The sequence below is a fragment of the Zeus faber genome (genome assembly GCF_960531495.2).
Source record: "Zeus faber genome assembly, chromosome: 8".
NCBI lineage: Eukaryota > Metazoa > Chordata > Actinopteri > Zeiformes > Zeidae > Zeus > Zeus faber.
The window spans coordinates 13,867,691-13,884,990 of NC_137195.1; the positions used below are offsets into that span (position 1 = coordinate 13,867,691).

Sequence of the window (17,300 nt, forward strand, 5' to 3'; positions counted from 1 at the left end):
AAAATAAGGGTTTCACAAGTCACAAATAGGCTTTAAATGCCGTTCATGTTCTTACTATAACCTAATCCAGTTTGACTACTGTAAATACAGTAGTTTTTTACCTTGATCTGGTCTTAAGTGGTCAGTATGGAAAGAACACAGCAACAAAACAAAATCTTTTTTGCTGTTTTCACAAATAAAATAAACTTTCACAAATCTGGAAGTTCAGCCATGCAACAGTTACGTCTGTCAAGACACAGTACGTCAGTGAAAAATCCCAGGTTCCCGAACGCACCGTGAGGTCGGTCGCTGCGGATCGGCTCAGTAACTCGTGGGGAGGATGCGATGTAAACTCTTGTAAAACATGACATCGTGAAAACTGCTGTAACACGGCTCTGTGGGAATGCTCCGCCAGTTATTAATGAACAATGACCGCTGATCTGTTAATATCCGTTGTCAGCCGCCTGGTGTCAGACCCCTCGTCACTCCGCCGACGCGCCACCTAGTGGCGTTACATACAAACTACAGCGGAGACTTGGGACGAACCACCGCGTCTCATTCACCAGCAACACAACAGAACAGCAAGTTATTCATGTGTCGGCTGTGGAATGTTTGCCTCGGCGTAAACTCTTAAACGAGGTCATTTAAAAAAAAAATTTAAAATTAAAAAATCAAGATACTGTGTGATCATATTTATTTGGTAGGTAGTCATGCAGTAAGCAGGACAATTTGTGTCAGGGTCCTCTGATCACCTTGTTGAGGGTTATTTTGCAATAACTGCACAATGTCCTTGCCTTAACAGACACTGTAGGAGACTAAATCCATCTGACTGTTCATGTGGACACCATCTATCGTAAAGCCAGATGGTAGTATAGATCTATAGTGAGATGGTACTATGAGATGGACATACAGATCCATAGAGTAAAGATGGTATCCAGGGGTATGGTACATACCAGAGCAGTGGATCTTCAACCCCATATGAATTATGCTAAATAAAAAGTTTATGTGGAATGGATTTTCCTCACAATAGATACGAGTGAACACAAAAGAAAATAAACCATGTCCGCATTTTTTATTTAAAATTAATAAAGAAAAAAAAAAAGAAAAACAACACACCTCAATGTAAAAACAAAACAAAGAAGGGGAGATTAAGAAAATCACAACGTCAAAGAAACATGCTGCTTATATATCATTCCATCTTCCCTTCCTTCTTCACTTTGAGAAACTCTGCCATGTTGGAAAAGTATTTCTGGTTGGCCTCAGCCACCTTTTTCTCTGCAGCTTGCGGGTTCACGATCTCCAACCCCTGCAGGAGACAAAAGTGTTGTTTTAAAAACTAAGGGGAATTAGACACTGTGCAGAGTTCTTTAATACCCCTTTTCCACTGGAGCAAAAACCCAACAACATCTGTCTTTGACTCTTGAGTGGCAAAGGTTACAATCAGCATTCAGTCCCGGGACAAATGACTGCAATAGTCACCCGGGTTTTCTGGCACGCATTGGATGTTTGAAAATGTTTGGGGGAAAAAAAATTTGCACGTGCCAGAAATAAAAAGGCGACGGCGCCGCCAAACTATCTTTTTGTGTCGTGACTGCTCCCAGGGTGCGGAGCTGTGCTCCAGAGGTCGGACGGACAGACTAGAGCTCACTTCTGTTGCCCACGACAGCTGCTACGTCATCTGTGCCAAGTCATTCCCTGCGCGTGTGTCTGGAGACTTCAAGTGTATATTACAAAAAAATATATAGTAACAACAATATTTAAAAAATATATTAGGAAACCCCCCCCGCCAAAAAAAGAAAATAATAAAAATAAAAGTCAAACTGGAAACATGACACTCGGACAGTCGTGCATTTTCCGGCGTGTTCCTGGCGTGGAAAACCACACACCAGAAAAATAAAAATAGGAGGTCAATTGCCTATTTTTAGCGGGTTTACCCACGTTTGAAAAAAAAAAAAAAAAACTCTGCATAAAAGGCGCTAATATTGGTGTAAAAACGGTATAAGAGGAGGTGACGTTCATACCTGGAGAGGAGTGAAGGCGACGCTGGAGCTTGTTCCCGATGCACGCTCTTTGACCGTCGACTTTCCTCCGTACGTCATGCTCTGCTTCTGCAAAGTCCTCTGCAGGGCACAAGAAATTGCATTTACATCACCAAAAGAAAAAAATAAAATAAAATAGAATGTCTGTTTTTTTCAATTCTCTCCTCATTCATTGGTGTTTTTTTTTTTTTTATTTTATTTTTTTAAATCTCATATTTTGTGGCGATCTATGTAGCTCCAGAGGTAGTATAAACCATGTGGTTTACCTGGAGGGACTTGGAGATCCTGGCCTTGGTCGCCTCATTGACCTGAGCCTGTCGAACACGCCCGCTGCCGCTCTTCCCCAGCTGACCCAGGCTGAAGCCCAGGTCCTCCTGGTACGCGTCATCCTCGATCTGCAACACACATCACAATGCAATCTCTTTATTGCCATTGTAGAAGCAACGAAATGTGTCCTCTGCATTGGACCCATCCTACCCATCGGTGCCACTGACCGAGCGCTGCACCCACAGTGCAGCGCTCGGTCAGTGGCACCGACAGGAGTAGAAACCACTAACAAACACATCTTTTGATGGTGGGAGGAACCCAGAGGAAAGCCACACAAACACAGGGAGAACATGCAAACTCCTCCTATGGAATCCGAATTGGCAGAAACCTTCAGATTCAATATCTGGTATTTCAGTTTAATCCGACGCTCTTCTTACAAATTAGTAGTATATGAAAAACATCTGCTACAAAAAGTCTCAACATTGCACAGCTCAGCTGGAAATGGTATTTAGATTGAGTGATGATAATGCTTTGACTAAAGCATGACGGTTGAAAGAGAAGTTCCGCTGACCTCCGCAAAGGTCATCCTGTTGGCGTGTTTCCTGATCTCCGTCAGCCCCAGGCGCTCCTTCATCTTACGATACCTGAGGATGGGAAACCGGTCCAATCACACGCTTGTATTTTCATTGGGACTCCCGTACGTGAACAGTGAAACGTGGTCGGTGCAGCAGGGTTGAGTAAAGATTCTTCACCTCCTTCCACCTCTCTTCTTCCTCTGTCCATCCAGTGGGGCGGGCAGTGGCTTGACCTGCTTGACTGGGGGCGGCTCCTGCCATTTGTCAAACTTCCTCTCAATCTCCTCCTTCAGATCGTAGCCGACCTGTAAAGATAATACGAGGTTAATGGAATAAATACTTTATTCCATATACTTTGATGACAAATCTTAAATAAGGGTGAAAACTTTTCTAAAATTCAACCTGATGCATTTCCTTAATGTAATGCAGCAGTATATGTATGCCAGACAGGATGTAAATGTGCTGTATAAGTGCCATTGTTCAACTCTCAATGTTTTATTATTGACATTATATTGAGTTGTCTGTCAAACATCAAAATGACAAAAAGTTAAATGAGGGGAAAATAAAATAATTGTCGTGACGAACATGAGCTCTACCTTGCCGACTGAGCTCTCATGGAAGCTGTCGACCCTGGCGGCCAGGGTGCACTTGGCGGCGACCAGACGAGCCGCTTTCCTCCTCAGGTCCTGAGAGGGAATGAAAACCAAAAAACAAGATTTAGCCGGAAATGCCCGTCGCACCCGGTTGAGCGGCTATCATTTTAGGAACGCGGCGTTCTCTTACAGGGGGCAGTGTCTGCACGACATCACAGTGGTAGATGTACCCGGTGTGGGGGAGCAGGGAGGTGCTGCTGAAGCCGGACAGCGTTCTCCTCTGGGCGCCCAGCAGCATCAGGTTGCAGGCCGGCATTTTGGAGAGGTTGGTCAGACCTCCGGCAATACCTGCGGGGGGAAGGGAGGAAACCATGGAAACGGAGGATTGAGGAACTAAGAAACGCATGTGTACAAGTGAAGATACTTACATGTTTGAGAGAGAAGACACCCCCTCCCACCCCACCACTCACCCATGATCTTGGCCGCCGTGGAGGCTCCCACGATGATGGAGAGATTTGGAGCGATAAAGGACATCCTGGATTCCACGTATTCATAGATCCTGTGTTTAGACTGGTTTAGTTCCAGCGCCATGTCACAGGCCTCTTCTAGTCTTTTGAGTTCATCCTCACCCAGCAGAGTCCTAAAAGGCATCACAACATACAATTTGAAAGGTCAGAGTGAATAGAAATAAAAATACAAAATACCTATCAGAACAACCACATATCAGCGCAGCATTTTAGCAAACATTACTAAATATATCACAATTTTAATTTTGAGATGAATTTAAGTCAGGTTGCAATTTTATTTCCTGTTGCTGGCATGTCACATTGCCATGAATAATTCAATATCAAGAAGCATGACAGGAGTCAATAAGGAACCTTTTCACTCATTAAATGTTGTATCCCATGAAACTTCTAGGAATTAATTCTAGACTGAAATTACCAATAATCTGACCAATATGATTATAACACTATACTATATACACATTTTAAATGAACATGATCAACAACAATCAATTTATTATTAACCAGGTCCAAATTTAAAGAAGGACTTATTTATTAGAAAAATACTAAAATGCCAATACGAGTCCATGTTACCAGAGTGAACATCACACCCTTTCAATGAAACCGTTATTGTGTAGTTTCTGTGTGAGAATCCACAGGCTCAGTGCGTGAGCAGATCCACTGGTTGGAAACTCACCCCTGGGTGGTCGACGCTGTGACGCTCACAACCATGATGGTGGCATTTGTCAGGATCTGCTGCAACGTCTCATTGTTCTTGCACTTGTCCAGATTGTTTCCTAATTCCTATGTAAAACACACAAATTAGAACACGTTCAAATGAGAGAGTATGGCTCAAAAAAAAGAAAAACAAAAAAAAAAAAAACTAAAATTGTTGTGAAAATTGAAAATGTATTGATTGAAATATTCAGCAGGCCAGACACAGACATTAGTGCTCTATTCAAAACTGTCAGTTAAGATTTACTCCACATTTAGGAATTAAATTCAGATTTATGTTACTGTATTCTAGACTGGGATTTTGGTGCACTGCTTGAGGTCATTTTGGCAATAGTTTAAGTAGAGGTAAATGTTTCTTCCATCTGTCATTCTACTCAATGTGTAAGATGGATAGATATCAAATTAATGTGCTGTCAAGCATGACTGAAGTGTGAAAACTGTCTTCATTAAAACCAAAGAGAGTAGTTGGGGGGGGGGGGGGGGATGGCACAGTGTAACAACAACACTTACTTTGACCGCCCGGATATAATCCAGAGAGGTTGGCACCAGAGATTCAAGCTCTGGGAATCTTTTGGAATACTTGTCACGGGTAAACTTGTGAATGATATCTGAAAGGCAGGAAAAAAATTAAATAAGCTAAAATCAGCATTTATAGACAAGAAGAAACATTGATTAGGACACAGCAAAGCAATATACACTAACTCACTCAGTTCATTGTCGATCTCTACCGTGAGGTTATTGGCTGCCACGATCAGTCTGTACTCTGGGTCCCCTTCCACTGGACCAGTGACTTTAGAAGAAAAAAATAAAAAATAAAAACACATTGTTAATATAACCTATTTGTCAAACAGTCAATTTATTAACGTTACAAAATAAAATGTGATTAATGTTTAAAGTTACAATATAAAAAAAGACCTAATATAAATAATATATATTTACCTTCAGAGTTTTTGTGCTGCTTCCCCACGTAAATTCCAATTTTGTCCATGATTTCTGAAAACTGGAGACACACTCACAGGTTACGCCCAAGTCTAAAAAGTGGACGCAAATCTCAAAAACATACAGAGCCGTGGGGCAGGGGCGTACACACACACACACACACACACACACACACACACACACACACACACACACACACACACACACACACACACACACACACACACACACACACACACACACACACACACACACAACCTGTTTGCTGTTGCGTAGCTTTGCAATGGAAGCGACACTCTCGGCGCCGCTGTAGTCCATCTCCATCTCCTCCGGGATGTCCTCCAGCACTCCTCCCGCTTTTCCTTCCATCCCTTCTCCATCGCTGTCGCCCTCCTCTCCCGCGTAGAGGTTGTCATCCCCTTCGTCCACAGCCTCCTCCAGATCCGCCAGCAACTCATCCGCCAGAGACATCTGCGATGGATGGAAGTGGGGGGGGGGGGGGGTGTGAACGGTCAGAGTGGCTTGGAAGGCGCCAACAGGAAAGTCATGTTGGCATGCATTTGAACAGTCCCACAGCTTCCTACAGTAGACAATGCTGTGCTTTAAACAAAACTGTCAATTAAGCTGAGAAACAGACCACGGGACAGATAATAGACGGCGGTCAGAATCAGAATCTGTTTCTTTATTGGGCCAAGTACATTTTCCTAGACAAGGAATTGGTTTCGGTAATATGGTTGGTGCGGTGTAGTGCAGGCAGACGAGTAGCATATAAAGAACAGTCCAAAGAAATCAAAAATAAGACATACAGAATTCGTTGTATTTCAGTGTTTCTACTGTTACAACACATGACACGCGTCGTAGGGTGTTTGTTGTGTCTGCCGTTCTGTTCCTCCTCGCAGGCGTTAGCAAACACTCACATGAAGTAGCTTCAGCGTGTTCGAGAGATGATAAGAGTGTTACATGGAAGGAGTTCCCCCAAGTCACTTACCTCGTCAAATAAATGAGACCACGGGCGCCCAGAGAAACAACGAAAACAACTAACAACCAACCAGGGACTTCATTTATGTATGGAGCCGACACCTCGACACAGCGGCACACAGTCGAGCTTTGCGCCGCCTGGTCGTTTGGTCGCAGATTTATTACGTCAGAGGCATGGAAGACACGCAAGGGATTCTGGGCGTTAAAGCGCAGCTCTGCGTTTGCTTAAGTGGCCGCTTACTACAACAACAACAACAACAACAACAACAACAACAACAACAACAACAACAACCATAACAAAAACAATAATACACTCAAAATATATGCATTTTGCAAGCTGTTTGCTTCATGATAATTACTATTAGGGGTCCAGAGCGCGGGGCGATTTTTTTAAAATAATTCGATTACTTTCTTCCGCCGCTCTCTCCCCGGTCGCGTCGCTCCCCGACCCAGCAGCACTCAGCAGGGACGAGCCCCGCGGAGCTGACGCGGCGGCTTCCCTAAAGCACCGACTTGAGGCGGATGGAACTCGCCCTCCTCCCAACCCGAGCCTGGCGCGGCTCCCGTCCCCACAAAAGACCGAATCGCGGTAAACACAGAGCGCACCTCGGAACGCCCGAAGCCTGTGTATGGATAAACAACGGATTACTATTTATAGAAATTACTTTTACTTTTGATTACTTTTGACTTTTACAATTCACTACGAATTGTAAAATGAATGTATTGCTTGTGGTGGAAAATAACGACGGACAAGAGTACAAAAAAATGTATTAAGTATTTGTTTGTGTATGCCGTTTCTCCGACTTTGTACTCCATTACCTTTCAAATATATCTGTACTTTTTCCTCTGTTACAATTCAAGGTCACGTTACTTTACTCTAAAAAAGGGGAAATCTGTTTTCATATTTATAATTGTGAATGAATTTGATATTACTTATACTTAAAAAATAGTCAATTGTACTAAATTAGGATCAGGATCTGCATGGCTAGTTTTTAGTGTCTTTGGACATTTGGCTGTTTTTGTTTTTTTATTTTATTGCTAATTGATAATTGTAATCTTCTTTTCAAACACTTCATTATTTCGCTGTTTGAATTAAAGTACAGAAACTATTATTATGCTCCAGCTCTCAGCCCCCTTGTTGTTGTTGTTATTGTTATTGTTTTGGCAGGCGTATTTTTTATTTTTAATCTCAACGTTTTTCGGGCTAGAAGTATCTGAAACAGAGCAACGGCAGAACGCAGAGACATGGTTGAGGTCTCGTTAGAACTGGTGGCTTCAGACATCTTGTTGTTCAAGTTTGATCAACATCAATCTACATTCAGATCAGAAGTTAGTGAAAAACTGTCCTAATTGCATTCATTTCGGGAGCGGGCCGCTTTGTAACATCTTCATCCGAAGTCTTTTGGAACTCATCCCCCTCCAGCCACTTGCCACACCTAGACAGACAACTTGAGCCGTCGTGCGTTTAAAGGAAACTCGGAAAACTGTAACTCGCGCAGCGTTTTACAAAACATGTGACACGAAACAGCCAATCGTACAGCAGCCGCGCCGGTGGTGGGCTGACGTGTTGGGTCGTCCTCAAATGCCAATTTGAATCGCCCTCCTCCCAACCCGTGCCTGACACGGCCCCCATCCCCGCAAATAGGAGAGTGATTAAAGAATTAATCTGCGATTTTCAGTGACGTCTGATGTGACACGGTTGGAGACAGTCCCTCGGTCTGCGCCAAACGTCCCTATAATCACAGAGTGCAGATTCAGGAACCTCAGGAACCTGTAATAAGTACTGTACCTAACACGGCTAAACTGGACCCTGTGTATTGCTGCCTGCTATAATAATAATAATAATAATAATAATAATAATTGTTATTATTATAATTATTATTGTTGTTATTATTATTATTCTATATATAAGATATAATGTTTTTATTTGATTAAAATGCTTATTTAAAAAAATTTTATGATGATAAAACTGAACATAGCATTACTTATTTCCCTGTATTTGTTTCCCTGTGTTTTGGAGAAACATGGGCTTTTAACTGTTGTCAATAAAGTGATTTGGTTAATCACAAGAATATTTCACGAGCGATATACTGAGGTAAGTAATCATTGATATTCTATCGAGTGTGTTTCTCTGCATATACATACAGTACGAACACTTTATTAGTACAGATCAATATTTGTTCCATAGATCAATAAAAGTTTCACAGTTTTATGTTGTTTTTATTTACCCATGTTTATACATATCCCTTCAAAAGCATTCTTTAAACAATACAGTTGTCAAACCAACATTGTTACAGACTTAACCAAGGGATTAGTCACTCCTTGACGGCATAGCTGACTGTTAGTAGTACAAAATTAGATAAATTAACAGATACATCAACAAATGGAGTTATTTACTGATGGATGGCTTACATTTCTTTTTCATGCTAAGCTACATTAATTGTCATCAAACAAGGTAAAATAAAGACAGGACAGCTAAAATCCATGAACATAATTGAAAACAATGAAACATCACAGGACATACTTCCATACAGAATGACATATATTAACAAGTGAAATTATACAAAATACTTTTTTTCGACATTGGGAAAATATTTTAATTTGTTTCGTATATTAAGAACCCAAAAAGGTTAAAAACTGATCTTGTCCCAAACAAAAGCGAAATAAATAAACAAACAAACCAACAAACAAATAAATAAATAAATACTTAAATAAATACATAAAATATTTTCAGAACATAAAAAATGGCTTGTTTGGATTACCAAGTAGATGTTGAAAAAAAAACAAACCCCAGTAAATAAATAAAAGACATTTTCAGAATTTAAAGTACAAATAAACTTGTTAAATTTTTTCGTGCAGTCTATGAATACATCTAAACTTAAACAGCTCTAAAATGATATTGGATACACTTGTATTATGATATTGTACAAATGCTGTAAATGAGTATTCTTAAATAAAGGATTCAAATATGTTTTACCCAACTGCCGGCTACGAGAATAACTGATCGACTGCAATCAAACTAAAGGTTTTTTTTTTTTTTTAGAAAGAGAGAATTTGAATCCAAGCATTTAAATAGACGGATAGATGGACTAAAGAAAGTGCTTTGCCCGCACGTCTGGGGGAAAATACAGCATAATGAAGCGTTAAAAGAGAAGGTAAGCTGGTGCACAGTAAGACTCCCATTGCATAGCCGTCAAATCTGTTGCAGATTTTACAAAGCTTCAGGCGTCTCTTCTTTTCTCTGTGCCAAAGACTTTTAAAAGCCAAAGACGATGAATAAACTCCATGAAACAGTGGCAGGGAGGAGCTCACTAATACTAGTCATACAAAATCCTGTAGCTGGTAAAATCTAGAATGTGGCCAGCTTGTAGAACGGGGGGAGTCCTTTTTTTTGTTGATGTTTTTTTTTCTTTTCTTTCCGTTGCCTATTCAATAAAAAAATAGCCTCTGAGAAAATGGCTGCTGCTCGGGGTAGTTTTCGCCGGCCAGTCTCAGGGGGTTCAGCTCTAGAAGTTTTAAGCGATGAGTCGCGACGTCACACCATGTGGGGGTCATTGGCGGGGCTGACGGTAAAGCGCGACGACATCACCGGGTTGGTCCCGACGGACGACCTCGATTTCGCCAACAGATCCTCCTTCCTTTTTGAGTCTTTGCCTTTAGTGTTTGCCCCTGGTGGTGAGACAAATGTGGCTTCAACTTTAGCATTTCTGCAATATTACTGAAAGTTGCGATAACAAATCAAATACCAGGCTATTGCAATGCGGGGAAGGAAGAAGATCATAATTAAATTGCAGATTTTAATAAAGACACTGAATACATTATGAAGAGAATAATAACATTCTTTCATGAGGAACCATTGCTCCGCTCTAAGATTTTGTAATGTTGAATTCTGAAGGATATGGGATATAGGAGGTCACAAAAGTATCTAATTTCGGTGTGAGTGAATTTTCTGTGTACAAAAAAAGTCCCGGGGGGGAATTTCGAAGCAAACGTCTCATTATTCTGTGTAATGAAGCAAGTGTGTGAAACCAAGCGTGGAAAGCCTTTGGAATCCAAATAAAAAAAACAAAACGTTGGAAAACACAGCGGCCACTCGCATTGTTGAACACGGGATTTATGTCCCCTCTCCGTTCTGCATGTCACACGTGGGGGGAGGGTTGTGTAATTACCAAGATTAACTCTGGTTGTGATATTTGGAGAGGGACGGGTTGAATGAGGGGTCCTCCGTTTCGGCGGCTGGGAGATTAGGTTGGAGCTGTCGCTTTCTGTAATGTCACCCGTGGCGCACGTGGCCGTAAAGGAAGCTGTAACACATAGAGGGAGCATCGGCTACGCGGCCCTGGCGTGTTGCTTCGGGGCGAGTGAGAAGCGCAGTCCTTAGGTCTAAAATTTTTAATCCCCTAATTTTTGGGGAATACGTACCGTGTAAATCAAACTTAGTGCTTTTTCCAGGTGCTGGGGCGGGGCTGGTGGGTGCCGAGCTGCTCAGCTCGTTGGTTGGAGTTTCCTGTCGCATGGAGAGACCGGTGAGGCACAACGGATTTTATACACGGCGTGAGATCCGCCCTCCGTTAAGCATTGGGACGAACGTGAAATACCTGGTCGAAAAGATAGACGGTGACGTCGTCGAAAAAGGACACGTTTCTTCCTCTGTATTTCTCCTTGTCCATCGGCGACTTGGGCGACTTGAGCAGACTCCTCAGGCCCACGCGCTTGTCCACGTCCGTCTCCGTGATGACGATCACTCTTTTGGAGCTCTCGTCCTCCAGCTCCTCCTCCTCCTCGTCGTCGGGGTCGGTTCCGGCCGACAGACCTCTCCTCCTTCCGATGCGACCGCCGATGCCGCCCTCCCCGAATGCCCCCTTGCCGCCGGGGGCCAGGGGAAGGGCGAGCGCGAGGGGGGGGAGGGCGAGAGACAGACGAGCGAGTTTGGCTGGAAAAAGGGAGAAAGAGGAAAGATGTTCGCGTGCTGAGGGAGAGCATTGTGCTGGCGTCAGGGTGGCTCAGATTCTTTGTGCATTAGATTACGGGGGCTTCATATCTCACAACTTCAATGAGGAAATGATAATATAAAAGGCTCTTACTGTCCCCAAAAACATATAGATACACATTACGTTACATACAACAACCAAATGCGTCATGGCTTTCAAAAACAATACATCTATTTTTAAACCAATTTCAAAATCAACTTTTTATCATGGAACATAATAAAATCTTACAACTGAACCGGACATGCAGGTACCTTTCATCGCCTGATTACCAACGGGCTGAGGGGAGGCCGCCTCCTGTTGCTCCACCACAGGCAGCGATTCACCCGCAGTCTGTTCGGACTCGCTTCCGGGACGAGAGCCGGCGGCAGACTCCTGCTCTTCTTGGCTACGGTACCACGGAGAACAGAGCATTTAAGAACAAAACAAAAAGGAGCAAAACCGTAACTGGACTCAAATAAATACCTGTTCTCTCGATTTGGTTCTGTCGCATCGAGTGACTCCTCGCCGCCGTCCGTGTACTGCTGTTCCCCCCACGACTTGAGAGCGGCAGTGTCTTTCACCGTCGACCCCCACAGCACGTTGGTTTGAACATTCTCGCTCAGAGAGAATTGCAACCTTTCCTCGCAAACCTGCCAAAAACAATTGAGAAAGACAGTGACTGAAAGGTACCAAACAACAAATGAAAAAAAATATAAAGACGACACATTTTCTTCTCACCTGCATCATGAGGCCATTCTTAGTGGAAATCTTGGAAAGAGAACTGTGGTCCTTCACGTCAGGCGCCTGACAGAACGGTGCATTCTGGGCATCACAAGTCTCCTCTCGGGGGGACAGCTGGTGTTGGGACGCCTGGCCCATACATCCCTCAGACTCAACCGTGTTATCCGAATGATCTGGGAGGCACCCGGTGTCTTCCTTCAGATCCACCACGCTCCCCCCGGGAATAGAGGAGACGGACGTCCCCTGACTTGTGTTGACGTCCTCACCGCAGCCGGGAGGCTCTGCGGGCGTTTTCTTCAGAGACTCCAAGAGCTCCAGGTTCCCCAGGAAGTCCTCCTCGTCCCCGGAACTGCAGCACAGTTGCTCCAGCTTCTCAAAGTCCTCCAGGGGTTCTTCGTCCAGGTCCTTCCATTCTGAGATCAACAGTTCCGGAAGGGAGTTCAGGGAATGTTTGGGTGGAGACGAGGGGGCGGCGGAAGTCTCCAACGGAGGAGTTTGGTCACCGCGGGCCTCTGAGTGGGATGTGAGCTCGCTTTCGCTTTGTGGCGGAGCAGGTGAACTATTCAGATTGGCGGATGTCCCTTTACTTTGAGTTTGAGCGACCGCAGCGAGTCGTACTTTCCCGGGGGGTCGCTCTGAGACATCTGTGGTGGGAGTGGGGGAAATAAATGGCTGTGTCTCGGCGCTGGCAATAAAGTCCTCCAGATTCATGTGACTAATAAACTCTTCTGCCTCGATGACAGATGGCGGCGGACTCGGAAAAGAGTCGTCTAAACTCTCCAATTTATCATCTTGCAGATCGAGATCTATACTGGGTGGTGGACTAGGGAAATCAACAGAGCTGAAGTTATCGACCTGTGCATAAGAAGCTTCTATTCCTTCCTGCAAACTCAACGCAATATCATCAGCGTTGGGTGGAGGGGACGTGCCGTTGTCCTCCTCCCCACTATCCGGAACGCTTATATCCAGCTCAATCCCCTGTCCTTCAAGCTGTGAACTGCTCTGAGGTTTGGTGTCCAATATTGGTTCAATATTCTCCAGAGATGAAAATTCAACAAGTGGAGCTTCAGTAATGCAAATAGATATATTCGAACAAATATCCTGAACTGGGTCAGTGGAATAGCTCTCTAAATTAGAGCACTCCTCCTTTCCCACATCTTCGTCTAACGGCTGCTCTTTTTGGAGAGCGTGGAGTTGATTCGGAGGCCATCTGTTAAAGTTCTGATTCTCCTCTTCTGCAAAGTCTGAATGACCTTTGCTGCCTTTTTCTGTTTCCGTGTGTGCATTTTGCTTTTCTTGCTCGGGGGTTTCCAGATTTTCGACTTCATTTGTAGAAATGGTCTCTTTCGGATCTCTGCTGTAATTGTCAATTTCCTCTAGATTCTCAATGTTTTCCTCTTGCTGTAAGTCCAGAAGTTGGACCTCGTTGACTCTGGAATCCCGCTTTCCCTGAATTCCCAGTTCACCCACTCGTCCCTGTGTCTCGTCGTTACCGGTTTCTTCAGCGCCCTCGAGGACATCCGGGTGAGGTTCACTTCCTGCGAGCTCATCATTCTCCTCGGTCTCCCAGAATTCTCTGCCCATCACAAGCCCCTCACCCACCTCCCAGGCTTTATCACAGAACCCAGAGAAGAATTCTGATCTGAGATCCACATCGTGTCCCCTGTTCTCCGGAGAAGCCCACTGGTCGTTCTCCGCCGGCCACAGGTGCAGCTCGCTCTGCGTGAAGCGGTGACAGTCAAACTCTCCCCTGACGACTCCTCCGCCGGTTCTTTCTTCCTCCTCATCCAGAGTGTTCCACAGCTCTTTCGTTTTCTGCTCCAGACCCTCGGAAGCCTCCTTGGCCACGTCATTAGCGGGATCTATCGCTCTTGGGTCTTGCGCATTTGCTTCTCTCTGTGGCGACTTCTCCCTCATGGCGTTACTCAGCTCCCCGGCCGCCAGCTGATTTTCTATCTCTGTCTTGGAGCTGTGATTGAGGCCTTCGCTTCCATCCGAGTAGCACAGGTTCCTCAGGCCAAGCTCGTTGGAGTCTGTGTACTGGAGCTCTAGGCCTGGCCTCTCTTCAGACGCCTCAGGCTCATCTACACCTCCTTCTGCCCAAAAAGTGCGTGCCAGACCGCTCACTTTATCCTCCAGACACTTCCCGTTGCTGGGCGCCGGTAGTTGTGGGGCATCGTCATCACTGAGTGTGGTATTACTGGTTTGGATGCCATAGAACCTGGATAATCTGGATTCTTGGTGGTCAGGGTGAGTTGGTGTCATGGGCTCCACACTGTCATTTCCGGAATGGGTGTTGAGCGCGGAAGAATCATTATCTGCATGTGTAACACTGTATTTTTCGTTGCTAGAACTTAACACGTAATCCTTCAACCGATTGGCGGAAACACACTCATTCAAACTATTTGTCTCGGTGATGTTCTTGGTACGTAGACTCGTGTCATCCTCAGTGGAATCCTGGTATTTCTTGCAATCTGTTATCTGCATGTGGGCGATAATGTTGTCCGTGTAAATCTCATCTATGTGACTATCGCTGTATGCAGGCCCGATCAAGGGCTCGTCCTCTAAGTTTGAGAACAATTTAGCGATGAATTCAACGCTTCCCTTAGACTGGAAATCACCAGACTGTACTGTCGATTTACAACAACCCTTTCCGTCTATAACCCTGCACTCATTCTGGAATATGCCAGAATCTTCTCTCTGGCTGGACTCTAACCCGTTAGTAGGAATAGTTTTGTCCTGATTGGTATCAGAGTTTTCACTTTCAGGAGCAATTTGACGAGGGAACTTCTGACTCTCAGGCTTCTGAACAGTGTCCCCGTCCTCAATTTTAGACCTTTCATCGTAAACTGTCAGGCCGTCCTTGAGGGCAGCCTTCGTCTCTCCTCCGTCTTCCTCCACCTCAGTGTTTTCCTCTATTCCTGTCAGTGTTCCCCTGTCCCCTCCTCGTCCGCTACCAGGCCTCGAGGCTCCGAGTGCATCGCTACCCCTCCTGTTGAGCCCTTCCCCCTCCCAATCGCTGTCGGAGAAATAGGCAGAGTCTCGATGGGGCGTCTCGTTTCCCAGAGCCCTCCAGCCTCCGGTCCCCGCTCCGCCCCCTGTCCAGGAGTCGCTAGGTGTGAGGCAGTCGGCCGAGCTGGAGGTCATGGGTGACAGGACCGAGTCGGTGGGGGTAAAGATGGAGAAATCAGAGGACGGATCCCAGTCTGGGGTGGTTGGAGTAGCAGCGAGAGTCTTGGCAGTATGACACTGTTTTATTTGCCTACTGTCGACCTCATTTTGTGCGGCAGAACAATTTGACCCCTCTGGATCGGCCATTATGTGTTTTTCAGATTCTATTGCAGGTATTTCAATTGTTTTTGAATCTGAAGCCCTATCAGTCATTTCAAACACTCTGTCTCCCATCCCACTGCTGCCGGCTGGATGATTGTCTTTTATTATATCACCGTTCCCTATAAAACCAGTCCTTTGACTTTTATTGTCCGTCTCATTCAAAACGTGTGATTTGTTTTCACACGTTATAACAATGTCGGCCTCCTCGGCACTGTCATTGGGCTCAGCGTGAGTCTGTGCCGAGAGCTCCAAGTCTCTCTCTTCTCCTCTGGCAGGTAAGGCAGGGATGTCTGAAAAGTCTTCTTCTTTGTGACCTGCGACTGTTTGGTTGAACAAAAGAATGTTGGGCAACGTGTTCTCTGAAAACATAAACCCACGAGGCTGGGACTGTGGATCCGAGTTAGACAACATATCAGCAGTGCCCCCGGCTGTCACTAAGTCATTGTTTCCTTGGTGTTTCTGATTAACAGGGTGCGCACTGGAGCCGATGTGAAGGATTGGTATATCTGGTCTCACAGTCACCTTTATCTCACTCTTTTTAGCGCGTTTGGTCACTTGGGCGTAGATAGCCTCGGTTTGTGTGTCGTCTTTTCCTTTATTCGATGCTCTTATGGAACTCTCCGACTGAAATCTGATCGTCTGAGAGCAGTCAGGGTCAATGCATATGGACTCGTACTCCGGTGACATGGGGGAGTAGGAAGACTTCTCTTCCTTTTTGGTTGTTGTAGTTTTTTGTCTCGATATAATTTCTGTGAGAAAGGTCTCGGCAGATTGGATCTCCTTCAGAAATTCCTCCCTCGTCATCTCTGTTCTCTGCGGCACCTTTTCATTTTCCTGGGGTTCATAGCCCTGCCTCCCAATGGTGATCTCAGAGAGAAGAGAGCGGGACCTCCGGATGCCCTTGGAGTAGGCCTCTTCGGCCTCGTTGTAGGAGGGGAGACCAGGGGCGCAGACATAGGGCAATCTGGATCCGGCCGGATGGAGGAACTTCACGGGGTCTCTCTCTAACTCTCCCTCCGTATCAGTGTCCATTCTCCCCATGTCAATTTCTGTGAGAAAAAGATCCCTCTGAAAAGACCCTTTAGTGGCTTGATTCTCATCCCCCACACCTGACCTGCTGCTCTGTTTCTCCGCCCCCCACGACTGCCCCGCTGAGCCCAGCTCTGTGACAAGTGACTGCGATCGGCGCATTCCTCTGTTTGGCAGAATGTAGTCACACCACCTTTCTCCATCTTTTTTCTCCTCCCTCTCTCCTTCCCAGGAGGCCCGGCCTAGCTCTGACTTGGGCTCACTGGACTCTGTAATGCTAGATATCTCCGTTAGAAAAAGGTGCATGGGGGACTTCTTGGCAGCGGCCACACGTTCTGCCTGAAGTTCAGCATCCTCCTTCCAAATTGCAGGGAGGATAGTCGCCAGGCGGGACTGGGTCCGCTTCATCCCCCTGGAAAACAGCTCCGCCGTGGCTGGGTCTACATCCTCAGACAGGCTGCTGTGTGTGACGGTCGTGCCCCCGCTTAGTTTTTCAGGTGACATAAATGGGGAATCATCCTCATCCGAGTAGGTAGGACTAGAAGACGAGTAGCCTTCGCCCTGTGGGTGTGTAGACTGGGGGCGAGGTAAATTACGATAGACAGGACGCAAGGGATTT

The 17,300-nt window shown here is 45.3% G+C and overlaps 2 protein-coding genes across 2 annotated transcripts; both read right to left on the reverse strand.

The window, feature by feature from the left end:
* Positions 1-1,027: 1,027 nt before the first annotated feature.
* On the reverse strand, positions 1,028-6,746 carry prpf31 (PRP31 pre-mRNA processing factor 31 homolog (yeast)). The gene is made up of 14 exons (XM_080005271.1): positions 6,619-6,746; positions 5,889-6,101; positions 5,631-5,691; positions 5,398-5,481; positions 5,202-5,299; positions 4,654-4,760; positions 3,924-4,093; positions 3,644-3,801; positions 3,457-3,546; positions 3,038-3,165; positions 2,857-2,929; positions 2,285-2,413; positions 2,001-2,099; positions 1,028-1,285 (listed from the first exon to the last, which is right to left on the reverse strand). Exons 2-14 carry the CDS (start codon positions 6,099-6,101, stop codon positions 1,169-1,171), a joined length of 1,527 nt encoding a protein of 508 aa, XP_079861397.1. The 5' UTR covers positions 6,619-6,746; the 3' UTR covers positions 1,028-1,168.
* Positions 6,747-10,143: 3,397 nt separating this feature from the next.
* Positions 10,144-15,466, reverse strand: lmtk3 (lemur tyrosine kinase 3; the record flags this gene model as incomplete). Its single annotated transcript, XM_080004752.1, has 6 exons — positions 10,144-10,277; positions 11,031-11,115; positions 11,207-11,541; positions 11,851-11,984; positions 12,062-12,228; positions 12,317-15,466. 6 exons carry the CDS (start codon positions 15,464-15,466, stop codon positions 10,144-10,146), a joined length of 4,005 nt encoding a protein of 1,334 aa, XP_079860878.1.
* Positions 15,467-17,300: the final 1,834 nt, after the last annotated feature.

Coding starts and splice junctions, on each gene's coding strand:
- prpf31 (XM_080005271.1), bottom strand. CDS start 6,101: ATGTCTCTGGCGGATGAGTTGCTGGCGGATCTGGAGGAGGCTGTGGAC. Junction 3,802..3,923: donor CACGGCGGCCAAGATCATGG/GTGAGTGGTGGG, acceptor TTCCCCCCGCAG/GTATTGCCGGAGGTCTGACC. Junction 1,286..2,000: donor TCGCCTTCACTCCTCTCCAG/GTATGAACGTCA, acceptor TGTCTCCTGCAG/GGGTTGGAGATCGTGAACCC.